At 40.1% G+C, this 27,783-nt stretch overlaps 1 protein-coding gene across 1 annotated transcript in view; it reads right to left on the reverse strand.

Annotated features, from left to right (window-relative positions):
- Positions 1-5,052: 5,052 nt before the first annotated feature.
- Positions 5,053-27,783, reverse strand: part of REPS2 (RALBP1 associated Eps domain containing 2) — a 162,357-nt gene continuing 139,626 nt past the window's right edge. The window contains exons 16-17 of the mRNA XM_060002900.1: positions 27,029-27,134; positions 5,053-6,174 (exon numbers count right to left, since the gene is read on the reverse strand). Of these exons, the coding sequence (XP_059858883.1) occupies positions 6,106-6,174; positions 27,029-27,134 (175 nt within the window). The 3' untranslated portion in view covers positions 5,053-6,105. The remainder of the gene's footprint in view (positions 6,175-27,028; positions 27,135-27,783) is intronic.

Consider the following 27,783-nt stretch of genomic DNA (forward strand, 5'->3'; position numbering starts at 1 on the left):
ATTACCCAAGTGTTAAAGATAAGAAACTGCAACTGGGGTGCCAGGTTATCTGGTGGGGATTTAAAACCAACCCTTCCTGATCCCTCCCCTTCCCTTGCACGCTAGGTAAGGGCATTATGATGGAAACATTTCTGAGCACAAAGAATGCCAAGAAGAGGGCTTCCCTGGTGGCGCAGTGGTTGAGAGTCCGCCTGCCGATGCAGGGCACACGGGTTCGTGCCCCGGTCCGGGAAGATCCCACGTGCCGCGGAGCGGCTGGGCCCGTGAGCCATGGCCGCTGAGCCTGCGCGTCCGGAGCCTGTGCTCCGCAACGGCAAAGGCCACAACAGTGAGAGGCCCGCGTACCGCAAAAAAGAATGTCAAGAAGATGAGGCAAAAAACTCGACCCTAGATTAATCCAAGTTTGCAGTTCGGTGGAACTTTAAAATGCACTGTGAGCTGGCCATGATACCCCATGAATGCCGAGTGTCAAGTGTGCACAGATATTTAAGGACCCAGCTCAGATCACCAGGAGGTGAAAATAACCAGATCTCAGACTTTGATTTAACTGGGAAGACCTCCAACTCCTTTTCACGTCACTTGCATTAAATACACGAGACCAAATGTGGACCACAATATACTGGCTGACGCTAAGACTCCACCAGAGCCACGCTTCGTTATCAGACATTTATTTTTTCACATAGCACCCCAGTTTCACAGCATGTACATTTTCCAGAGTTGGAGATTCTCAACCTACTATGTTCTCCACAGACTTTCCAACAAGTGTGAAAGAGAGGCAGTAAGGTTAGCTTGAGTCGACAAGTCACAATCCAAATATAGGACACCCTGTATTTATTTATGTTTAAGATCAATATACATACAGTTCCCAATGCTTAGCACACGAATGAGACTCTGGCTGAGTAAAATACTAACACAACTTGTTAGCACATTATCATGAAAAGACAGAAGGCATCAAATATATACTTTGCTGTTCCTCATTTTACTGTTCAATGTAACTGTAGTGAAAAAATATACATTTTTACTTTCGAGGTTAAAATAGACCATCAACTCATTATCTCTCCAGGCCCACGGCTACAAGGAGTAAAATGGCTCTTCCCACCTCTGGCTCACTTGAACACTGGATTTGTGCTGAAGACAAAAAGAATGGCTAAAGGTAAGGGTACACCCCAGCTCCCAGGCTGGCTGCAGCTGAAGCCCTCACACAAGTTACCTTAAAACAAAATAAAACCAACACAACTCAGTGGATCCAGTCTCCATACAAGGCGGTCCCTGCGCCACCTGTCCCATTCCCAGGTCAGGGCTCCCTGAAGGAGCTTTAGGGTCCAGTCCTGATGTCTGACATAGTGCTTTAGGACAGAACTGGGACCAGAAGTTTCCCTACTGCAGCCCTCAAACTCCAGTTCTGGCCTGCTTAAGTTCCAGTGTCCTCTGGTCTTCAGAATCATAAACCACTTGCTCCAACCTCCCACAGTCCTGAACTTAGCTTAGAGCAGGGCAGTAGAACCCCCAAAACACAAAAACTAAACACTCCTCAAGTGCTGAGAGCAGAGCAAGACTTCTGTCACTAGAACAAATCCTGTCGATTGAAACGCTGTAATGCCTTTCGGAAAAGGTTCCTTTATCAATCATATGCATCAGTAAATGTAGAAAATAACGACACAAGCCTAAAAGTGACCGTGCACCTGGGATGTCTCCCCACATTCACAGACTGGCTGTTTCAGGGAACACTTACTAAGGCAACCTCTGAAAGTCTATTTTGGGGAGAATCAGTTGGTATTGCTCTTCATGTCTGCCCCTCTTGGTCTGCTGTTCTTACAGTTGCTCTTGGGAGGGTCACATAACCAGCTACATTTCTCACTGCAAACAGCAAAGTGGGGAGGCTCCTAGAGTAAGACTCTCATGAACTGCCATGGATGACTAATCTGTGGCCGTTGGTGGGCAGCCTCCCTTAGCCTGGGCTGAAGGGGAAGCAGAATATGCCACTTCAGGACTGCAAAAGCCCACATCCCCCCACCTCTCACTAGGAATTTGAACCACACTGAGGCAAAAATCTGTAACAAAGCACCCATAACTAAAGTGTAGATTCAAGCGATCCTTTGAAATCAGTTTCAAAAGAGTACACTTGAAACAGAGTAAACCAGTCGGAAAGAGAAACCAAAGTTACTAGCATGTTCTCTTTAACTAGAGAAGAAAAAGACCTGTCAACAGAGATTTCATTTTGTTCACATTCATAATGTTCAAACCACAACCTACTGAGCCCTACTTCTCAGCAATATGGGAAGATCTGGGTGCTATGATATCTGTAATTCTTTTTCTTTAATATTTTACAAACCAAATTCCCTTAGTGATATCTTGTCAGGAGGTGTGATTCTAGCCTGTGCTGAACAAATGTTTTTAGCTCTAAGGTGTTGTAATGAAACTGAGATCTTTCCAACTACTACATTTGCAAATGGCTGTCTTAATTTCAAGGAAAACATCCATTCCAGATTCTTTTCTTATTGATATTCTAAGAGCACATCTATCATTACCATGGTTGTGAGCTCATCTAAGAAATGGACAAATATCATTTAGAAACAGAGTAGAATCAAGTCACATGAAGAGAAGAATGTTTCATGATAGTTCAGACGCTACTAGGAAATCAAAGAAAAATCCATGTTTTTGATTACTCACCCTAAACTGTACTGAAACTGAACATTTGCAACCCAAGTAACCCAAGATATATTGAAGAAAACTATAACTTACTACATATTGAGTTCATTTCAATCACAGTAGTCTATTTTAAAAACAAACTCCCATAAGGAATACAGGAATGGAATCTATTCAAAGCAACAGCTGTCAAAAGTTCTGCCAAGAAACTCAGGGTAATTTACTGCATCATGAAAGATGAGGTGTTCTGAAGAACAAATACTTCAATCATATTCCTTCTCTTCAGATTTTAGTTTTTGCTTCAATCCAAGAGAATTATCTAGATCTAAAGCTCACTAAGACCTGTTTTCATATTTTAAGACTGATAAATTAAGTAAATAAAATTCAACATGGTACATAGAAAAAAACCCTTCTAATCTATTTTTAGTAATGCTAGTGGCGAGAGGACTCGACTGAGAATCCATAAAATCCCAACTCTGCCACCAGCTCCCTCCTTCTATGGATTCTTGGACTAGGAACTGTGGTTTCTTAGGGCCTTGGTCTCCCCACAAGCAAATGCAGGATATGGGAAGGGGTCCTCTCATCTCTGACATCCTACTGTGCAATGAGAAGAAAATGGGCACAGCTCCCAGCTAAGTTGCCTCCTTCTCCTAACCAGACCCAAAGCACTTCTCTAATATTTATAAAGCAGTCAGATCCCTCCAACTAAGGCAAATGTCTGCCTTGATTCCAACACACTCCCCAATTCCAGAAATCTACCTTTTGGGTTTGCTTCATGGCTGCTGGATAGGGAGGTGGCCAAAGCAATAAGCCACTAGCAGAGACACTGAGGTACCCAATAAGCTGGTGATCTACTCCTACCGTGTTTTCACCCTTGGGACTATGGGACTCCCATGGAGGAAGACCACTTAACAATAAGGTTATTAAACCCCCGTGGATGGGGGCAACATCAACATTCTGCCCAGAGACTTCTGCTCAACAAGGTCTTACGCTTGAGTAGTTTTATAGAAGAGGTATAATGGTGATATCAATAACCCAGCCTTCCTATAAATCATATTAAAGGCACACAGAAACATTATCAGGAGTTATAATCCTAAATTAAATAAAAGTATACATCCTACGAAAATAGAGAAAGAGAGGATGAGCGCTAGTTAGGTAATATCATGTTCTGTGTGTGTGTCGGGGGGGGTGTAATTGTTTTTTTAAAAATCCACTTCTAAGCAACTAAGAAACTGTGGTCACTCTTAAGTCCAGTCAACAAGGTGGGGTGGAGATATTATGGTGTGGGCTTTAATGCAATGCCTATGTTAAATTACTGGTTAGACTGTGCAATGCATGAGGCTTCGATTGTCCAATGCAAGTTTTTTCATTTAATGAAATCCAAGCTAACTAAACAAAACCCCAACCTCCGAATTTGGCTCACTCTGGCCTTGGCTTGATGGGAGAAAAACATGTCAATATTTTAAAAATGCATAACATAGACTAACATTCTTTAGTTTATATGTCTGCTTAATGGATATGAAGTGCTATCTGGAGTGTGTGCATATGTCCTGGAAGACTATGAGATGAAGTGCATATGCTAGTCTTTCCTGGATTGAATGGAACAAAAGGCAAACATGATAATGAAACGTCTGTGACAAGGACACTGTTGATAAAATGTGTTGCAGCCCCCAGAGCTCAGAACAAGTGAAAAGAGGTTACCTAAAAAATGTGCACTCGCCCATTCACAATCTTAGGAAGGGTTTAAACTGACTCCGAACCCCTCCCACAGGGACACAAAAGGCAGCCAAAAGGGAAGGAAAGGGGGACTAGAGAAATAGCTCAAGTCCCGTGATTTTCAAAATCCAAGCAATTCAGAATCCTTTAATATGCACAGAACAGAATCAACAATTTGGTTTGTTTTGGAAAAGCATCATCGTTTGAGCGTTTCTCTTCCGTCATTAAGCTATTGATAAAGCTTAATGGAGTAAGAAAGCATTAAAACAAAAGCCTACTTCTTCTAAAAGCTGTCAACTCTATTGAAATCAAAGGCTTAGTCCCGCGTACCGCAAACCTATCCTAAACCACTTCAGAAAGGACCCTAGCACACCCCACCCCGCTATCCTAAGAATCGGTAAATTAGCAAAATGCACAAGAGACCACATGTCTTGCCATCCGTCTCCTGAAGTGATGTTAAAGCTGGCGAGGCCGGATACCTGGGAGGGTCGATCAATTCCCACTTTCAACTTGAGCTTACAGGAGAAGCACAGGCTATGTAAATTTCGATAGAGTACTGGCTCCTGCAATTTGAGCTTACTGTTTTACATCACTTACACTGGAGTCGGTTGGGCGCCTCTGAACTGCACATAAACCAATCCCTTCCCAAGGGTACACTTCACAGAGAACAAAATAGTCATATATCCAGTGTGAGGATCGGCTTTCTTTCATTATTTCTTCATACCCAATACACTCACGATCCGGGTTAAAATAACAAAGACAAAAATAACTACCAGAGATTGTTGCGTTACTGGTAACAACCATTGCCCCTTCTTCCCTAGTTTGAATACCTGGGTTCAAACAACAAATATTTATCAGTCCAAACAGTCTCATCAGCCGTTCACATTTGATGGGTGGTTTCCAAATTCATGCATTTACAGATATGTTAACCCATGCAGGATAAAAGTAGAGACCTGGCAACTATTTATTTAATTTGATCGGGCAAGGCAGCTCAGGCAGATTTCTCTTGCCCAAAAATCTACATGAAAGGGCTGAGTTGTCTGGGTTGACGGCTTAGCTGGGCCAAGTTAAATAGATCATGGACAAAACTACTACTTTACAGAGGTGTAAAGACTGAATAAGTCTTTGCCATTCAATAGAAAACAATAGTCATGTATTATTTATAGCTAGATATAATATCAAGATGGCACTAGAGAAGCAATTTTTGGCATATAGTGGTGGAGGGCACGGAGCCAGTCTAAAGCTAATGCTTTTGTTTTCTTCTCCTTTTTGTTTGTATTATCATCATGCCAAAGACTATCCAGTTGGAATCACAATTATTCAGGAAACCAATCTACTGTATATGATATACATACGAAAATAAAACAAGCATCCTGAAGGTACTGGATTACAAGGTTTTGTACAAGTCATAAATTCTTGAAGTAAGTAGTGCTCTAAATTGTTTTTATTTGCTAGAAGATTGGTTTTGGGTAAGGAGCAACATCTAACACCTTGAGGAAGTACTTAAGAATGGGAGGTAAATCCCACTGATAGTTACAATTTCAAGTGTGATAATCAGTTGTATTTTTTCCACCACAGTAAAACGTACACGTGAAGCACAAAAGAAAAGGTGATATGGATTATATTCCGCCGCTAAGAGCTTTTGACACAGTCTCAGACATCTATGACAAGTAGCTGCGTTGAAACATTCAAAGGAAAGATCTTGGCAGGAAAGGTCACCCACTGTTACTTGAATCTTGGGGGTCACAACACAGTGACTGGACGAAGTTGTTCCAGTTGGTTTTCCAATGCAATCCGTTCTTGATGAACCTCCTGAGTTGTACAAAACAAAGAGAAGAGAGGGGTCATTTCCTGGGTTCATCCCTACTTCATCAGATACTGAAAAGAAACTTATGACTGGACCCACAAGCATTTAGGTGCCACATGACTCAAGGACAAGTGGACTGGGAGGCATCATATTTAAAGCTGGTGACCGGACACAGGAGGCTTCACAATTTGCAGTCTCTCGACTCCTTTCTTAAGATGATGAAATGAAACTGATTGACCAACCCTCCCCACCCCCCACACCTAAATCTCACCCTCAGTTTTAACAGCGGCTGGCACAGAATGATGTTAAAAATTCTAAAAAATGATTGGAAGGGAGCAGAAAAGCAAAAGCAGACTCCTAATACTGAGAGGCGAGCCATCAGGACTACATCTCTAGTTGCAATCTCTTGTTTCCACTCCAGCACCATACTGGATTAGGACTGAGGGATGAGAAAGGGCACTGGTCGTCCTTCCACCGAAGTGTCATCCAGGTTCCTGCATAAATTATGGCTGAAGGTGTGACTTCTTGGCTAAAGGTAGAAAACAGGATCCACAATCTGCTATTTGGGAATTCAAACTTTGAGCCCTAAAACAGACCTACTGGCAGGGAGAGATGGGGACACGTAAAGGCACTCTGAAGTAGAATCAGTCAAGGTGGGAAGGAATTCTGTATAAAGGCTCAATTCTGGGCTTCCCTGGCGGCGCAGTGGTTGAGAGTCCGCCTGCCGACGCAGGGGACACGGGTTCGTGCCCCGGTCTGGGAAGATCCCACATGCCACGGAGCGGCTGGGCCCGTGAGCCACGGCCGCTGAGCCTGCGTGTCCGGTGCCTGTGCTCCGCAACGGGAGAGGCCACAACAGTGAGAGACCTGCGTACCACACAAAAAAACAAAAAAACAAAACAAAACAAAAAAAAACAATAAAGGCTCAATTCTGAGACGTCCCAGAAGAAACAACATGCTAATAGTAGCGTAGAACTCAACAAACATTTATTCACCCACCCTCCTACCTACCATCCAACAGTCTTTGAGTATCTATCTACTATGGGCCCGATTCTGCTCTGGGTGTGATGATACCACCAAGGAACAAGATAGATCAAACCAATGCCCTCACAGGGCTCATACTCAAATGACTAGAGAAAAACAAGAAAGTTAAAAGAAAAAAAAAAAAACAACGAGATACTTTCAGAAGGAAATAAATAAGATGATGTAATAGAGAGTAATGTGGGGGATCTGGGAGAAAGGTGGAGAGGGTGGCCCGGGAAGGCTTCTCAAGGCGGATGCTACTGAGCAGAGACTTGAATGAAGTGAGAGGTGAGCCACATGAAGATACAGGCGAAGCATATTCAGGGAGATAAAATGGCAACCGCTAAGGCCCCAAAGGAGGGAACAAGCTTAGTGTATTTGATGAACCAAAAGGCCTGTGTGACCAGAGCAGAGGAGACAATTAAGACCTTGGCAGGAGCTAAAGTCAAAGAGTTAGGCAGGCACCTTGTGGACAGAATAAGGAGTGTGGATGGATTCAATAAGGATTCAAAGTGTACGGCAACGAGGACGTTGAATCAGGAAAGGCATTCGGCCTAACTTAGAATTCAGAATTTTCACTCTGGCTACTGCGTAGACAATGGATTGTAGCAGGACAAGAGTGGAAGCAGGGAGCAGTTGGGAGGTTACTGCATGGAACCAGGTGAGAAATGAAAATGGCTTAGATCAGGTAGCAGCCATAAAGATAGAGAGAAGGAGATGGATTCTGGACATAATTTAAATCTAGAACCAATAGGAGATGTTGATGAAGGTGATATAGGAAAGAAGGAAAGGAATTTGGGATTGAGCAAGTGGGCGGCTGGTAGTGTGGTATTAATTGAGAACAAGAAGATTGGATGAGAAATGGGCATTTCAAGGAGAGGGTTGGGAATGAAGCATCTGAGATGTGTATCAGATATATTACGAGAAAAGTTGAATAAGCAGTTGTAAATACATGTCTAGAGCTTAGAAGAAAGAGAAATAGGGCTTGAGGCATAAATTTATGAGGTTGGATAGCCTTCAAAGCCATAGGATTATGTAACAACACCCAGCAAAATAATATATTGGGTTGGCCAAAAAGTTCGTTCTGTTTTTCCACAGCATCTTTCAGAAAAGCCCGAACTTTTTGGCCAACCCAATAGATGGAGGCTGCAGGTAAAGACAGAACTTAACATATGTACCAAACTCATTCCCTACTGCAACTCTACTAAAACAATTTTTTTAACTGGGGGGGTGTGCATGGTCATAGACACACAAGGACAGGGAAGACAAAAGGGAAGAGGTGATAACAATAAAATTGGTAAACTGGAAGGCAAACTGATGAATGCTGAATGAATTAGCAAATCCAGGAAAAATAAATGTGGGGATTCTCCTAGGTGCTGAATACGTCTCTTCCTGTTACGCATCATGGAACTGGAGAAAATAACCACAGGGTGGATTCGGGGATAAACTGAACCCACTGTGACAAGGACCTAAGCTACAACTCCACTGATCACCTGACCTCCATAAGCTCCTACTCTTAACTGGTGGATCACAGTGATGTTTTGGGTCTCCTGGAATAAGTATCAGTTCAGAGCCTGTGTCCAGTAATCCCCCCTAAATCTGATGAGTCCCTTTTCCCCAGTGCACAGTCACACACTTTGGGAAGGGCTGGGAGAAAGATTAACAATATAAACTTTTGGCTGCAGAGTACGGTCCTTCCTAAAGGTGACTCAGAAGCCCCTTTATGCAAGGGTTCTGTATCTGTAAACTGACTTAGTCTGGGAACTGACTGAGAAGCCATGACTAGAGCTCTGCTTGATGATTCTTCAGACTTCTGTCCACTAGACCTAGAACTTTTTCACTTCTACAGATCAAGTAAAGAAAAGTGAACTGCAAGCTAAGCATGAGGATAAAACAAGAACCAATCCGATTTCACATAGAAGAATCCCTGAAAGACTCAAATTGGCAGCACCAGATACCTATGAAAGTGGGAGTGAAAGAGGGGAGGACGACTGGCTTAAATAAGTTTTGCTTGAAAGTCTGCTTCAGAAGTAATTAGATCCCCGAATCCTTCCTGCCACTATGGTAGAACACTGAAGGTTTACTTCTTTGAAAGGTAAAACAGATGGCGTCTGGATTAGCAATAGAGAGATACAATTAAGGACTAGAAATTGGACTGGAAATAGGGGGGTTAAATGAATGCCCTGAATGCTGAGAAACAGATCCCTCTCCTCCACCGAACCAGGTCTTCCCTCCATGCAGGAGTCCACAAGAGTCTCCTCCCTGAGGACTCCAACCAGACCAAGAGGAAACAGCAAATGACACTGTCTTTGGGGGTTCCCCAACTCTGTAGCTCAGCCAAACTGGGGGAGAATGAAGCTCAAAGTTGACAAGCCCCACAACAGGCCATGAACTTGCAATATGCATTCTCATCCTCCTCCTAAATGTAAGCAGAGAAGGACCATCAGCTATTGAAGGAAAGTATCTAATTAGAAGTGTATACAACAACAAAAAAAGCAAGTATTGAGGAAGAAGAAAAACTACCATTAAGAGAAGATATTACAACACTGAAACAAGAATAGGATGCCATTGAAAAGAATCAGAGAACAACAACAAAAATGAACTCTTGGTTATTATTAAACACAGGAGATGTACAGTTTAAAAAATAAGTATGTCTCCACATATAGACAAAAGAAAAAAGAGAAAAGAAAGAAACTAGAAAAGAAAAATTAGAAAACCAAACTAAGAAGTCCAGAGTCTGAAAACTTTCAGGAAGGGAGAACAGAGAAAATGGGGGAAGGGAGGTCAATAAAATTCAAGAAAACTCCCAGAACTGAGGAATATGGGCTTCCCAATTAAAAGGTCCTACCAAATATAGAGACCAATGGATAATAGTGACCTACGCCAAAGCAAAGGTAGGGGCGGGGGAGGCAAAAGCAAACTGCAAAACAGAAACGAGGTCACATACAAAGATCCATAAAACAGAACGAAGTGCGACATTTTACAAATTTTTTTATTATCATATGGTAAAACTGACTTCTTTTCTTTTACTGTACAGTTCTACAAATGTTAACACATATAGATTTGTGACACCACCACCACAAAGAGGGTTCAATACAGTTCCAACAACCAAAAAGCTCCCTGGAACTACTCACTGATATACAAACCTTCACCTCATGCATAACCCTTGACAACCAGTGGTCTGTTTTCCAGCACTACAGTTTTGCCTTTGCAAAAATGTCAAATAAAAGGAATCACGCAGTACATAACCCTTTGACGCTGGCTTGTCTCACGTAGCATAACAACTTTCAGTTTCATTCAGATTGCCACGTGTATCATTCCTTTTGCCTGATGAGTACTATTTCATCATACTCCATTTATCCATTCATCCTTTGAAGGACATTTGAGTTTTTTTCACGTTTCCACTATCATATAAAACTGCTATGAACATTTGTGTACAGGTTTTTGAGTGAACATAAATTTTTCATTTCACTAAGGTAGATACCCAGGAGTGGAACTGCTGGGTCACAAGGTTAAATGTATATATAACTTCATAAGAAAATGCCCAACAGTTACTCAGAGTGGGGTATCATTTGGCATTCTCACCACCAATTCACGAGGGTTCCAGTTGCCAGCACTTGATGCTGTCACGATTTTCTGTTTTAGCAATTCTATCACTGTGTATACTGGTCTGTGATCATGGTTTCAATTTGCATTTGCCTAACGGCTAACAATGCTGAATATCTTCTCACATGTTTACTTGCCGTCCTTATATCCTCTTTGGTGAAGTATCTGTTCACGTCCTTTGCCCATTTTTAAATTGAGTTGGTTGAGCTTTGAGAGTTCTTATTACTGAGTTCTTTATATAATCTGGACACTAGTCCTTTGTCAAATACGTGGGCTGCAAATATTTTCTCCTAGTCTGTAGCTTGTCTCTTAATTCTCTTGACAGTGTTTTTGGCAGAGTAAAAGTTTTAATTTTGATAAAGCCCAATTTGTTGATTTTTTTTGTTATAGATTGTGCTTTTGGCATCATTTCTAACCCCAGGTCACAGTAACTTTTTCCTACGTTTTCTTCTACAGGTTTTATACCTTTATGTTCTACATTTGCATCTATGATCCATTTCAAGTTAATCTTTGCATCAGGAGTGAGGTCTTCGATCAAGGTTCATTTTTTTACAGATGGATGACCAACTGCTACAAAACAATTTCTTGAAAAGACCATCCTTTCCTCAATGAATTGATTTTGTACCTTTGTCAAAGATCGAATGCCTATCTTCATGTGGTCTACTTCAGGACTCCCAATCCCTCTCCACCGATCTATCATCAATCCCACACTGTCTTGATTACTGGAGCTTGATACTAAAAGTGATTCCTCTACCTTCGTTCTTCTTTTGCAAATTTGTTTTAGCTATTCTAGTTCCTTGGCCCTTATATATAAATTACAGGATAGGCTGGTCTATATCTACAAAATATCCTGCTGGGATTTTGATGATTGGTTGCAATGAATCTCTAGATCACTTTGGAGGAAAAAAGTATCACTACTATGTTGAGTCTTTCAATCCACAAACAGCATATGTCTCTCCCTTTATTTAGGTCTTCTTGGATTTCTTTTAGCACCATTTTGTAGTTTTCAGTATACAGATCCTGTGTTTTCCGATGAATTTATACTTAAGTATTTCATTTGGGGGAGGGGGCGAGCTATTATGAATGGTACTGTTTTTCAAATTTCTGTGATCAGTTGTTCATTGCTTGTATATAGGAATATAATTGCTTTCTGTAGGAACTTATATTCTGTGACCTTCATAAACTCAATTAGAAAATGAAATTTTAAGAAACAGTTCAATTTGCAATAGTGTCGCCAAAAACAAGGGAACAAATTTAACAAAAGACACATAATACTTACACACTCAGAACCACTGAGAGGAGTGTTTTCTAAAATCTAAACAATTAGAGAGAGAATCTTGAAAAATTTATACGACCTGATTTCAAGACTTACAGAAATCAAGACCGTGTAGTACCAATATAAAGATCAACAAATAGGGGCCAGACTGAAGCTGGAATGGGCCCAGTGTGAGGCATCAGGTGAATAAATTTTCTTTTAAGGCTGAAAAGCGAATTAACCTTACGCAAGATAACCATGAATTACAGCAGCCACAGCAAGAACTCCTAACCCAGATAAGCTTTTCCATTTACAAGGTGCCCTAGAAAAAAAAGGGTTCTCGGCCAAGCACTCACTAAAAAAAGAAGAGGGCAAACTATTTTTCCACCTCTTCACGAGCTTCTGGTGGCCAGGATAAGACCAGGTGGGACATCCCACTCGCTCCAGAGCCTCCAGAATCCTGGGGAAAACTGGCAGAAGAAAGCAAAGGCTGTGTGGCTGACAGGGGCTTGGTGCTCCAGCCAGGTGTCAGGCCTGTGCCTCTGAGGTGGGAGAGACGAGTTCAGGACACTGGTCCACCAGAGACCTCCTGGCTCCATGTAGTATCAAACAGCAAAAGCTCTCCCAGAGATCTCCATCTCAACGCTAAGACCCAGATCCACTCAATGACCAGCAAGCTACGGTGTTGGACACCCTATGCCAAACAACTAGCAAGACAGGAACACAACCCCACCCATTAGCAGAGAGGCTGCCTAAATTCATAGAGGTCACAGACGCCCCAAAACACACCAATGATGTGGTCCTGCCCACCAGAAAGACAAGATGCAGCCTCAGCCACCAGAACACAGGCACTAGTCGTCTCCACCAGGAAGCCTACACACCCCACTGAACCAACCTTAGCCACACGGGGCAGATACCAAAAACACCAGGAACTACAAACCTACAGCCTGCGAAAAGGAGACCCCAAATACAGTAAGTTAATAAAAATGAGAAGACAGAAAAACACACAGCAGATGAAGGAGCAAGGTAAAAACCCACCAGAGCAAACGAATGAAGAGGAAATAGGCAGTGTACCTGAAAAAGAACTCAGAGTAATGATAGTAAAGATGATCCAAAATCTTGGAAATAGAATGGAGAAAATACAAGAAACGTTTAACAAGGACCTAGAAGAACTTAAGAGCAAACAAACAATGATGAACAACACAATAAATGAAATTAAAAATTCTCTAGAAGGAATCAATAGCAGAATAACTGAGGCAGAAGGACAGATAAATGACCTGGAAGATAAAAGAGTGGAAATAACTACTGCAGAGCAGGACAAAGAAAAAAGAATGAAAAGAATTGAGGATAGTCTCAGAGACCTCTGGGACAACATGAAACTCACCAACATTCGAATTACAGGGGTCCCAGAAGAAGAAGAGAAAAAGAAAGGGACTGAGAAAATATTTGAAGATATTATAATTGAAATCTTCCCTAAGATGGGAAAGGAAATAGTCAATCAAGTCCAGGAAGCACAGAGAGTTCCATACAGGATAAACCCAAGGAGAAACACGCCAAGACACATATTAATCAAACATCAAAAATTAAATACACAGAAAGAATATTAAAAGCAGCAAGGGAAAAACAACAAATAACATACAAGGGAATCCCCATAAGGTTAACGGCTGATCTTTCAGCAGAAACTCTGCAAGCCAGAAGCGACTGGCAGGACATATTTAAAGTGATGAAAGGGAAAAACCTACAACCAACATTATTCTACCCAGCAAGGTTCTCATTCAGATTCCATGGAGAAATTAAAACCTTTACAGAAAAGCAAAAGCTAAGAGAATTCAGCACCACCAAACCAGTTTTACAACAAATGCTAAAGGAACTTCTCTAGCCAGGAAACACAAGAGAAGGAAAAGACCTACAATAACTAACCAAAAACAATTAAGAAAATCGTAATAGGAACATACATACCAATAATTACCTTAAATGTAAATCGATCCAATGCTCCAACCAAAAGACATAGACTGGCTGAATGGATACAAAAACAAGACCACTATATATGCTGTCTACAAGAGACCCACTTCAGACCTAGGGACACATACAGACTGAAAGTGAGGGGATGGAAAAAGATATTCCATGCAAATAGAAATAAAAAGAAAACTGGAGTAGCAATACTCATATCAGAAAAAACAGACTTTAAAATAAAGACTATTACAAGAGACAAAGAAGGACATTACATAATGACCAAGGGATCAATCCAAGAAGAAGATATAACAATTGTAAATACTTATGTACCCAACATAGGAGCACCTCAATATATAAGGCAAATGCTAACAGCCATAAAAGGGGAAATCAACAGTAACACAATCATAGTAGGGGACTTTAACACCCCACTTTCACCAATGGACAGATCATCCAAAATGAAAATAAACACAGCAACACAAGCTTTAAATGATACATTAAACAACATGGACTTAATTGATATTTATAGGACATTCCATCCAAAAACAACAGAATACACTTTCTTCTCAAGTGCTCATGGAACATTCTCCAGGATAGATCATATCTTGGGTCACAAATCAAGCCCTGGTAAATTTAAGAAAACTGAAATCCTATCAAGTATCTTTTCTGACCACAACGCTATGAGACTAGATATCAATTACAGGAAAAAATCTGTAAAAAAATACAAACACATGGAGGCTAAAAAATACACTGCTAAATAACCAAGAGATCACTGAAGAAAGCAAAGAGGAAATCAAAAAATACCTAGAGACCAATGACGATGAAAACACGATGATCCAAAACCTATGGGATGCTGCAAAAGCAGTTCTAAGAGGGAAGTTTATAGCAATAAAATCCTACCTCAAGAAACAACAAACATCTCAAATAAACAATCTAACTTTACACCTAAAAGAACTAGAAAAAGAAGAGCAAACAAAACCCAAAGTTAGTAGAAGGAAAGAAATCATAAAGATCAGAGCAGAAATAAATGAATCAGAAACAAAGAAAACAATAGCAAAGCTCAAAAAAAGTAAAAGCTGGTTCTTTGAGAAGATAAACAAAACTGATAAACCATTAGCCACACTCATCAAGAAAAAGAGGGAGAGGACTCAAATCAATAAAATTAGAAATGAAAAAGGAGAAGTTACAACAGACACCACAGAAATACAAAGCATCCTACGAGACTACTGCAAGCAACTCTATGCCAATAAAATGGTCAACCTGGAAAAATTGGACAAATTCTTAGAAAAGCACAACCTTTGGAGACTAAACCAGGAAGAAATAGAAAATATAAACAGAGCAATCACAAGCACTGAAGTTGAAACTGTGAGTAAAAATCTTCCAGCAAACAAAAGCCCAGGACCAGATGGCTTCACAGGTGAATTCTATCAAACATCTAGAGAAGTGCTAAAACCTATCCTTCTCAAACTCTTCCAAAGTATAGCAGAGGGAGGAACACTCTCAAACTCACTCTACGAGGCCACCATCACCCTGATACCAAAACAAGACAAAGATGTCACAATGAAAGAAAACTACAGGCCAATATCACTGATGAACATAGATGCAAAAATCCTCAACAAAATACAAGCAAACAGAATCCAACAGCACATTAAAAGGATCATACACCATGATCAAGTGGGGTTTATCCCAGGAATGCAAGGATTCTTCAATATACACAAATCAATCAATGTGATACCCCATATTAACAAACTGAAGGATCAAAACCATATGATAATCTGAAGAGATGCCGGAAAAACTTCTGACAAAATTCAACACCCATTTATGATAAAAACCCTCCAGAAAGTAGGCATAGAGGGAACTTACCTCAACATAATAAAGGCCATATATGACAAACCCACAGCCAACATCGTTCTCAATGGTGAAAAACTGAAACCATTTCCTCTAAGATCAGGAACAAGACAAGGTTGCCCACTGTCACCACTATTATTCAACGTAGTTTTGGAAGTTTTAGCTACAGCAATCAGAGAAGGAAAAGAAATAAAAGGAATCCAAATCGGAACAGAAGAAGTAAAACTGTCACTGTTTGCAGATGGCATGACACTTATACATAAATTATCCTAAAGATGCTACTAGAAAACTACTAGAGCTAATCAATGAATCTGTTAAAGTCACAGGATACAAAATTAATACACAGAAATCTCTTGCATTCCTATACACTAATGATGAAAAATCTGAAAGAGAAATTAAGGAAACACTCCCCTTTACCAGTGCAACAAAAAGAATAAAATACCTAGGAATAAACCTACCTAAGGAGACAAAAGACCTGTATGCAGAAAACTACAAGACACTGATGAAAAGACATTAAAGATGATACAAACAGATGGAGAGATATACCATGTTCTCGGATTGGAAGAATCAACATTGTGAAAATGACTCTACTACCCAAATCAATCTACAGATTCAATGCAGTCCCTATCAAACTACCACTGGCATTTTTCACAGACCTAGAACAAAAAATTTCACAATTTGTATGGAAACACAAAAGACCCCGAATAGCCAAAGCAGTCTTGAGAAAGAAAAACGGAGCTGGAGGAATCAGGCTCCCAGACTTCAGACTATACTACAAAGCTACAGTAATCAAGACAGTATGGTACTGGCACAAAAACAGAAAGATAGATCAATGGAACAGGATAGAAATCCCAGAGGTAAATCCACGCACATATGGTCACCTTATCTTTGATAAAGGAAGTAAGAATATACAATGGAGAAAAGACAGCCTCTTCAATAAGTGGTGCTGGGAAAACTGAACAGCTACACGTAGAAGAATGAAATTAGAACACTTCCTAACACCATACACAAAAATAAACTCAAAATGGATTAAAGACCTAAATGTAAGGCCAGAAACTATCAAACTCTTTGAGGAAAACATAGGCAGAACACTCTATGACATAAATCACAGCAAGGTCCTTTTTGACCCACCTCCTAGAGAAATGGAAATAAAAACAGAAATAAACAAATGGGACCTAATGAAACTTCAAAGCTTTTATACAGCAAAAGAAACTATAAACAAGACGAAAAGACAACCCTCAGAATGGGAGAAAATATTTGCAAATGAAGCAACTGACAAAGGATTAATCTCCAAAATTTACAAGCAGCTCATGCAGCTCAACATCAAAAAAGCAAACAATCCAATCCAAAAATGGGCAGAAGACCTAAATAGACATTCCTCCAAAGAAGATATACAGATTGCCAACAAACACATGAAAGGATGCTCAACATCACTAATCATTAGAGAAACGCAAATCAAAACTACAATGAGGGGCTTCCCTGGTGGCACAGTGGTTGAGGGTCCGCCTGCCGATGCAGGGGACACGGGTTCGTGCCCCGGTCCGGGAAGATCCCACATGCCGCGGAGCGGCTGGGCCCGTGAGCCATGGCCGCTGAGCCTGCGCGTCCGGGGCCTGTTGCTCCGCAACAGGAGAGGCCACAGCAGTGAGAGGCCCGTGTACCGCAAAAACAAACAAACAAACAAAAATAAACTACAATGAGGTATCACCTCACACCAGTTAGAATGGCCATCATCAAAAAATCTACAAACAACAAATGCTGGAGAGGGTGTGGAGAAAAGGGAACCCTCTCGCACTGTTGGTGGGAATGTAAATTGATACAACCACTATGGAGAACAGTATGGAGGTTCCTTATTAAACTAAAAATAGAACTACCATACGACCCAGCAATTCCACTACTGGGCATATACCCTGAGAAAACCATAATTCAAAAAGAGTCACGTACCACAATGTTCATTGCAATTCTATTTACAGTAGTCAGGACATGGAAGCAACCTAAGTGTCCATCGACAGATGAATGGATAAAGAAGATGTGGCACATGTATACAATGGAATAGTACTCAGCCATAAAAAGCAATGAAACTGAGTTATTTGTAGTGAGGTGGATGGACCTAGAGACTGTCATGCAGAGTGAAGTAAGTCAGAAAGAGAAAAATAAATACCGTATGCTAACACATATATATAAAATCTAAAAAAAAAAAAAAAATGGTTCTGAAGAACCTAGAGGCAGGACAGGAATAAAGACTCAGACTTAGAGAATGGACTTGAGGATGCGGGGAGGGGGAAGGGTGAGCTGGGATGAAGTGAGAGAGTGGCATGGACTTACATATACTACCAAATGTAAAATAGATAGCTAGTGGGAAGCAGCCGCATAGCACAGGGAGATCAGCTCGGTGTTTTGTGACCACCTAGAGGGGTGGGATAGGGAGGGTGGGAGGGAGGTGCAAGAGGGAGGGGATATGGGGATATATATATATATATATATATATATATATATATATATGTATAGCTGATTCACTGTGTTATAAAGCAGAAACTGACACACCATTGTAAAGCAATTATACTCCAATAAAGATGTTAAAAAAAAGATCAACAAATAGGTTAATAGAGTGGAATAAGAACCCATAAATAAATCACACTTATACAGTCATTAGATTTTTGACAAAGGCACCAGAGTAATCCAAGGAGGAAAAGAAACTCTGTTCTTCAAATGGTTCTAGATTAATGATACTGGTATGGAAAAAAATGAACTTTGACCCTAATCTCACAGCATACAAAAAACTTAATTCAAAATGTATCATAGATATTGGTGCAGCCACTATGGAAAACACTATGGAGATTCATTTAAAAAATTAAAAAGAGGGCTTCCCTGGTGGCGCAGTGGTTGAGAGTCTGCCTGCCGATGCAGGGGACACGGGTTCGTGGCCCAGTCCGGGAAGATCCCACATGCCATGGAGCGGCTCGGTACGTGAGCCATGGCCACTGAGCCTGCGTGTCCGGAGCCTGTGCTCCACAACGGGAGAGGCCACAACAGTGAGAGGCCCGTGTACCGCAAAAAAAAAAAAAAAAAAAAAAAAAAAAAAAAATTAAAAATAGAACTACCAGGTGTGATGCCAGCGGCACAGCTGGGTAAGACATCCTTCGTCCATATCCCCCTGCCAATAACAATTTGGCCTCTATTCACAGACAAAGTGCCTTTTTGGGAGCTTTGGGATCCAGCACCATACACCAAGGGACCCAGGAGGAGTCTCGTCCAGCCACACATTGGGTAATAGGCACACAGACCTCAGTTCTGGCTCTGGATCCAGCAGGGGACCATGAAGCAGCTCTAGCCCCTCTCGGCCACAGTCCAAGAGACCCTGGAAAACACTGCTTTAGACAATCACCCACAGATGAAACAGCCTTTGTGGAAGTTCAAGTTTCAAGCAGAGAAGTTCCAGCACAATGCTAGAGAAAAATAATACAAGTCTAGATGCACTGCGGGGGGTAAGAAGAACTGTTTGAGTACTCACATCACCTTCTCACAAAGCAGCACAGCTTAGGACTAAAAAAGATCTTGGCCTATGATTTCTCTCATGGGGGAAGGAAGAGCACATACGTGAGCACCCAGTTTCCCTGGCTGTGTGGGACACTGTCAAAGAGGCTCATTCCTGTCTCGCCCCATCCAGAGCACTGAATTGTGAACTGCATGACTGGCGGGGTGGGGAGGGGGAAGAGGCTGGAGAGTGGCAAACAGGACTCTCAAAAGAGGATTAAAGGAACGTGGATCTTAGTTAATGTGTCCAGGGACTCCATCAAGAAGCCCACCCATAAGCCCCTGGGGATCCTCCAACTGGCCATGGGCACTCTCAGCACTCCATGGGACTTACACACACCACCAACTTGTGGCAAGCTTCCTGTTCACATTCCTGATGACAGCAGCATGACTGACTGAGCACATACAGAAAGCTTTGCTGGCCCAAATGTGTGGACCATGAGAGACCACAAATTTGAGCTGTAGTGCCATCTTTGGGAAACAAAAGGGAGGCTGTTAGCAGTTGGCCTGGTGTTGTGCAGGATCAGAATAAGGCATACAAGCTTAAGAATTCTGCCACAAGAAGAAACAAGAAATGTTGAGCAAGTGTACCCATAGAAGATCTGAGAAATTCTCAGAATCTCTAATAGGGCTGATAGAAAGTATTTCTCTCCTGAAGGCAGTTAGTAAAGACTGGAGGATGTGACTGCTACTTCAAATGTGAAGACAGCAACACAAAACTTCAAGGAAACATGACGCCACCAAAGAATTACAACAATTTTCCAGTAACCAATCCCAAAGACATGGAGATCTATGATTTTCCCAATAAAGAATTTTAAATGGCTATTTTAAGGAAACTCAATGTGCTGCAAGAAAACACAGAAAGAGAAGTCAATTAATTCAGGAAAACTACACTACACGAATAAAATGAGAAGTTTAACAAAGAGATAGAAATCATAAAAAAGAACTACACAGGAATTCTGGAGCTGAAGAATGCAATGAATGCAATTAAAAATATAATACAGAACATCAACATCTGAATGGATCAAGCAGAATGAAAGAATCTGAGATAGAAGACAGGGATTTTGAAACTATCCAGTCAGAGAAGAACAAAGAAAAAAGAATTTAAAAGAATGAAGAAAGGTACGTGATCTATGGGATGTCATCAAAAGAAACAGTTTGTGAATTATGAGAGTTCCTGAAGTTGATGAGAGAGAGAAGAGGGCAGAAAGCTTATTTGAAGAAATAATGGCTGAGAACTTTCCAAATCTCGGGAGACATATGGATATCCAAGTTCATGAAGCTCACAGATCATTAAACAAACTCAACTTAAGAGTTCCTCTTGGGCTTCCCTGGTGGCACAGTGGCTAAGAATCCGCCTGCCAATGCAGGGGACACGGGTTCGAGCCCTGGTTCGGGAAGATCCCACATGCTGCGGAGCAGCTAAGCCCGTGCGCCACAACTACTGAGCCTGTGCTCTAGAGCCCATGCCCCACAACAAGAGAAGCCACCGCAATGAGAAGCCCGTGGGTACTGCAACGAAGAGTAGCCTCTGCTCGCCGAAACTAGAGAAAGCCTGCGCGCAGCAACGAAGACCCAATGCAGCCAAAAATAAATAAATAAAATAATAAATTTATTTTTTAAAAAAGAGTTCCTCTTTAAGACTCATTATAATAAATTTGTCAAAAATCAAAGACAAAGAGAAAAATCTTAAAAGCAGTAAGAGAAAAGAAGCTTGTAACTTAAAAGGGACCTCTCATAAGGCTATCAGTGGATTTCTCAGCAGGCACCCTTTGAGAGAGTGGGATGATAATCCAAAGTGCTAAAAGAAAAAGAAAAAAACTGCCAATCAAGAATATGCTATTCAGCCAAGTTATCCTTAAGAAATGAAGGAGAGAGAAAGACTTTCCCAGGCAAACAGAAGCTGAGGGAGTTCATCACCACTAGACCTGCCTTACAAGAAATGTAGAAAGGAGTTCTTCAAGCTAAATGAATGGACACTAATTAGTAACATGAAAACATACAGTATACTGGGGTAAAGTTAAGTATATAGTCAAATTCAGAATACTCTAATACTGAATATGGTAGTGTGTTAACCACTTAAATCTAGTATAAAGGTTAAAGGAAAAGAATATTAAAAATAACTATAGCTACAATAACTTGTTAAAGAATACAAAATATGAAAAGAAGTAAATGATGACATCAAAAACAAAAAGGGGGAAGTAAAAGGGTAGAGTTTTTATACACAGTCCAAGTTAAGTTGTTATCAGCATATAATACACTGTTATATCTACAAGATAGTTTATGTAAGCCTCATGATAACAACAAAGCATATACAAAAACCTAGAGTAGATTCACAAAAGATAAAGAGAAGACAATCAAAGCATACCTTTATGGAAAATCATCAATTCACAAAGGCAGGCAGTAAGGGAGGAAGAAAAGAACAAGAGAACTACAAAATAGCCAGAAAATAGTAACATGGTATTCGTAAATCCTTACGTATCAATATTCACTTTAAATGTAAGTGAATTAAATTCTCCAGTCCAAAGGCATAGAGCAGCTGGATGGATTTAAAAAACAAGACTGAGCTATATGCTGCCTACAGGAGACTCACTTCAGTTTTACAGTCACACGTAAGAAAGAATGAAGGGATGAAAAAGATATTCCATGCAAGTAGATACCAAAAGAGAACAGGGTAGCTATTCTGTTACCAGACAAAATAGACTTTTGGCCAAAAACTATAACAAGAGACAAAGAATGTCATTATGTAATGTTAAAGGGATTAATTCATAAAGAAAATATAACAATCGTAAATATACATGCAGGCAACATCAGAGCACCTAAATATATTAAGCAAATACTAAAAGATCTGAAGGAAGAAATAGACAACAATACAATAATAGTAGGGGACTTCAATACCTTACTTTCAACAGTGGGTATATCATCCAGACAGAAAATCAACAAGGAAATGTTGGACTTGAACTATACTTTATACCAAATGGAGCTAACAGACATATACAGAACATTCCAGCCAACAGAAGCGGAATACATATTCTTCTCAAGCGCACATGAAATACTCTCGAGGATATATCATATGATAGGTTACAAGATAAGTCTTAGCAGACTTAAGAATATCAAAATCATACCAAGTACCTTTTGCAACTGCAAAGTTATTAAACTAGAAATCAGTAACAGGAAGAAAACTAGAAAATTCAGAAATATGTGGAAATTAAACAAAACACTCCTGAACAACCAATGAGTCAAAGAAGAAGTCAAAAGGGGAATCAAAGAAATATCTTGAAACAAATAAAAACGGAAAGACAACATTCTAAAACAAATGGCCAACAGCTACATGAAAATGTGCTCAACATCACTAATCATCAGGGAAATGCAAGTCAAAACCACAATGAGATATCACCTCACACTTGTTAGAATAGCTATCACCAAAAAGATAAGAGATAAGTGTTGGCAAGGATGTGGAGAAAAGGGAATGCTTGTGCAATGTTGGTCGGAATGTAAATTGATCCAGCAACTACAGAAAATAGTATGGACGTTTCTCAAAATTAAAAAAAAAGGAACCATCATATAATCTACCAATCCCACTTCTGGGTATCCAAAGGAAATGAAATCAGGACCTCAAAGGGATATGTGCACTCCCATGTTCACTGCAGCATTATGCATTGATACAATAGCTAAGATATGGAAACAACTTAAATTTCCATCTACAGACGAATGGATAAAGAAGATGTGGTACATACATACAATAGGGTATTATTCAGCTGTAAGAAAGAAGGAAATTCTGCCATTTGTGACATGGATGGACCTTGTGGGCACTATGCTAAGTGAAATAAGTCACACAGAGAAAGGCAAATACCATGTGATATCACTTATATGTGCAATCTAAAAAAGGCCAAATTCATAGAAACAGAGTAGAATGGTGGTTGCCAGAGACTGAGGGGAGGGTCGTGCAGGAAATGGGGAGATGTTGGGCAAGGGTACATACTTCCAATCATAAGATGAATAAGTTCTGGGGATCTAATGTATAGCATGGTGACTATAGTTAACAATACTGTATTACATACTTAAAAATTGCTAAGAAAGTAAATCTTAAATGTTCTCACCACATAAAAGAAATGATAATTATGTGAGTGATAAAACAGAATGAAATTTTGCCATTTGCAGCAACATGGATGGACTTGGGGCATTATGCTAAGTGAAATAAGTCAGACAGAGAAAGACAAATACTGTATGATCTCACTTATATGTGGAATCTAAAAAAAAGTCAACAAACTTGTGAATATAACAAAAAGGAAGCAGACTCACAGATATAAAGAACAAACTAATGGTTACCAGTGGGGAGAGAAAAGGGGAAAGGGGCATTATAGGGGCAGGAGATTAAGAGGTACAAATTAATAGGTATAAAATAAGCTACAAGGATATACTGTACAACACAGGGAATATAGCCAATATTTTATAATGACTATAAATGGAGTATAACCTTTAAAAATCATGAATCACTATATTGTACACCTATAACTTACATAACATTGTACAGCAACTATAGCAACAATACTTCAATAAAAATAAATACTAATAATGAGGGTGAGAGGAATTTTTAGAGGTGATGGGCAGTTTTATGGCATAAACTGTGACAGACTCATGGATGTATAATTATCTCCAAACTCATCATGTTGCATACATTAAATATGTACAGCTTTACTGAGGTATGTACAATCTTATCTCAATAAAGTAGTTTAAAAAAAAAATGTTATCATAGATCTAAATGTAAAAGTTATAACAATAAAGACTTTAGAAGAAAACATAAGAGAATATCTTCATAATTCAGATGTAGGCAAAGTTTCCCTATATAGGAAGAAAGTTAATAAACCATAAGAGGAAAAAATGATAAATCAGACTTTATCAAAATTAAAAAGTTCTGTTCATGAAAAGATTCAGTTAAAAAAATTAATAGGCAAAACAAAGACTAGAAGAAAACATTCATAAAATATATACCTTGACAAAGGACTGGTAACCAAGATATATAAAAAGCATCTACCTACAACTCCAAAAAAACGGCTGAAAATGATTTTTAAATGGCCAAATATTTGGAAAAGACACTTCATAAAATAAAATATATGAAAAGTAAATAATCACATAGAAAAGTGCTAAGGAGATGCAAAATAAAAACTATCTCACCACAGGACTTGCTAAAAATTAAAACAATAACACCAAGTGTTGGCGAGGATGAGGAACAACCAGAATTCTCACACAGTAGTGGTGGGAGTACTAAACGCTACAACCACTTTGGGAAAAGCTCTAGCAGTTTCTATTAAAACTAATTACACACAATCACCATATTACCTACTAATCCTAGTCCTAGAAATTTACCCAAGAGAAATGAGAACATATTCCCACACAAAGACTTATCCAAGAATGTAGTTTTATTCAAAATAGCAAAAACTAGAACCATCTCAGGTGTCCACTAATAGGAAAACTGATAACCAAATTGCAGCATATTCACTCAATAGAATACCACTCAGCAATAAAAAGGAACAGATTACTGAGACATACAACAATGAAAATGAATCTCAAAAACATAATACTAAGTGAAAGAAGCTTTCCATAAAAGTACATGTCAGAGGACACCATTTACATAAAGTTACAGAATAGGCAACAGTATGGCCTAAGAAGTTTAGAATAGTGGTTACCTCTATGTGAGTGGGGCAGAAATTAACTGGGAAGGAGCATGAGGGAGCTTTCCGGGGAGATGGTAATGTGCTATACCTTTGATAGGGGGTTGAGATCCATAAGTAGATGCATTTGTTTAAAAGTCAGCAAGTGTACACTTAAGATTTGTATACTCATTGTATGTAAAATTTACAACATGAGAAAAACTTGTAAAAATATTGAACTCTAGTTAATGATATGCATGTTAAAATATTTAGGGGACGCATACAGATGTCTGCAATTTACTTGAAAACATGTTAAAAATAAGATGGACTGAAGGACAGATAAGAGGGATAGAAAAACGTGATAAAACAAGTATAACGAGATGTGAATGGTAGAACTGAAGTGGTGGCTATGAAAATATTCACTGTATGATTCTTTCAACTTTCTTGTATGCTTGAAAATGTTCATAATAAAATATTAGGGGGAGCTCCCTGGTGGTCTAGTGGTTAGGATTCCGGGCTTTGACTGTCATGGCCTGGGTTCAATCCCTGATCTGGGAACTGAGACCCCACAAGCCACATGGCGCAGCCAAAAAAAAAAAAAAATTAGGGCGAAGCAGGGTAGTAACGAAAGAGAAAATAAAAAAGGAAGGGACGGCAGAGATTGCTAAAGACGAATCACCAGTGAAGTAGAAGGAAAACAAGGAAAGTATGATATCCCAAAAACCAGTTAGAAAGGACATTTAGAGGAAAGAACGGTCAACGGTCAATGGCATAGATTTTTCTGAAAATCCAAATAATGTTAAAACAGGCCCACTGAATTTGGCTGTAAGAGGGGTGTAAGCGGAGGAGAATGAAAGCCACAACGAAGTGGAGGGAGAGAAAACTGCTGGTGAGGAATGAGAGACAATAAATGAAAACAACTCTTAAGAAACTTGGCTGTGAAAAGGAGACCAGAGAGACGGGGCAGCAGCTGAAGGAGGATGTGGCGTCACTACACTGGACAACACCAGAGCATGTTTATGTGTGGGTGGCAATAATCCAGCATAGAATCGGGGTGTCGTGGGTGCTCCGAAAATATATGTTTAACTCCCAACCCCCCGTACCTATAAATGTGACCTTCTATGGAAATAGGGTCTTTGTGGATATAATCTAGTTAGAAATGAGACTGGGCTAGATTAGGGTGAGCCCTAACCCAATGACTGGTATCCTTATAAAAAGAGGGCACAATAAAAAGAGGAATTCCAACACAGACACAGAGACACAGAGAAAACGCCATGTGGCAGCAGAGGCAGAAACTGGAGTGATGCATCTACCAGCCAAGGACTGCCAGCCACCACCAGAAACCGGAAGAAGAAAGGAAGAATTCCCCCCCTAGAGCCTTCAGAGATAGCATAGCTCTGCTGACACCGTGATTCAGACTTCTAGCCTCCAGAGCTGGGAGAGAATAAGTTGCTACTATCTTAAGCCACCAAGTTTGTAGCGCTTTGTTAGGACAGCCCTGGGAAACTAATACAGGGGAGATTAATGGTGAAGAGAAACAGGCGATGAGGATGGGGTAATGTCCTTGAGAAGCTGACATGGAACCATTTCCAAGACACCAGGGCAGGAGTTAGCCTTCGAGAGGATCAGGGCCACCCTCTTCCATTGAAATAAGTATAGCATCATTCATGGAGGATCTAAACAAATGAGGGGTTTACCCAGAAGGCTTGGACAATAAAGAATGCTTCAAAGAGCCTTTGTAATAGCTTCTCTGTCTTTTTAACTAGCACACAATATGCAGCCTGCATATTAAAGGTACGAGTCTTCCTCTAAGCATACAAGAACCAACCTATGAAACTTAAATACAGCAACTCTGCCTTCCAAAAGGAGTTTGAGAACGAAGAGCAAGTCTTACCAACAGGAATGGAACCAGATGCTCAACCAATGTTTGTCAAAACAAAATACAACGGACAGACACAAAGCCTGGTAATCCAAATTCAGGAAGCTCCTTACCTTGAGCTGCTGCTGGAGTTCACTGTTCAACCGGGCCAGCACTGCATTTGCCTCTTTATTTTTGCGGATAGCAGTTTGAATAGCCTTCTTCTGTTTGGAAGACTGTCTACAAAAAAGTACAAACAGTTCACTGAAATAGAACTTAGAGGTCTGGATCCTTGTGGGTCAGAACTCTCCGATTCACAGTAAGTGCTAAACTAACAAGGGGCTAATGTCACAGGGCTCCAAAAATAAAATCAGATATTCACACAGGCAGGCAGGCAGGCAGGCACACACCAAAGGAAACAAATTTGTTGGGATGAATTATTTGCACCTGAAATAATGTCCATTTTATAACTTGAAGAAAAGCTGTGAATTGGGCCTTTTCAAACACTCTTCGTTCCATTTATCCAAAGACATTTTAATAACTATTTCTTCCTGACAAACGACATTAACTGAAATGCCCTTTTTGTGCAATTATTAATGGTGTTTAAAAGAACTGCAAGTGGCCCCGCGGACAAGTGTGAAGGAAAAGAATAGAAGAATATTCCCTTTAGCAAAAAATCCTACATTAACTTAGCCAGCCTACATACCTCTCTTTTATTTCTTTATTATTTGGCATGAATGCCTGAGTGTGTATGTGTGTGAGTGCGTGTGCACATGTGCATACACCAACATACATTCTGTGGCACTTGAGAAAAACACAAAAATGTTTTAATACTAGTCTTCCCAAATTAAGTCAAGAGTAAATTCACAGAACAGGTATAACTAAGGGG

The sequence above is a fragment of the Delphinus delphis genome, chromosome X (assembly GCF_949987515.2).
Source record: "Delphinus delphis chromosome X, mDelDel1.2, whole genome shotgun sequence".
Taxonomy (NCBI): domain Eukaryota; kingdom Metazoa; phylum Chordata; class Mammalia; order Artiodactyla; family Delphinidae; genus Delphinus; species Delphinus delphis.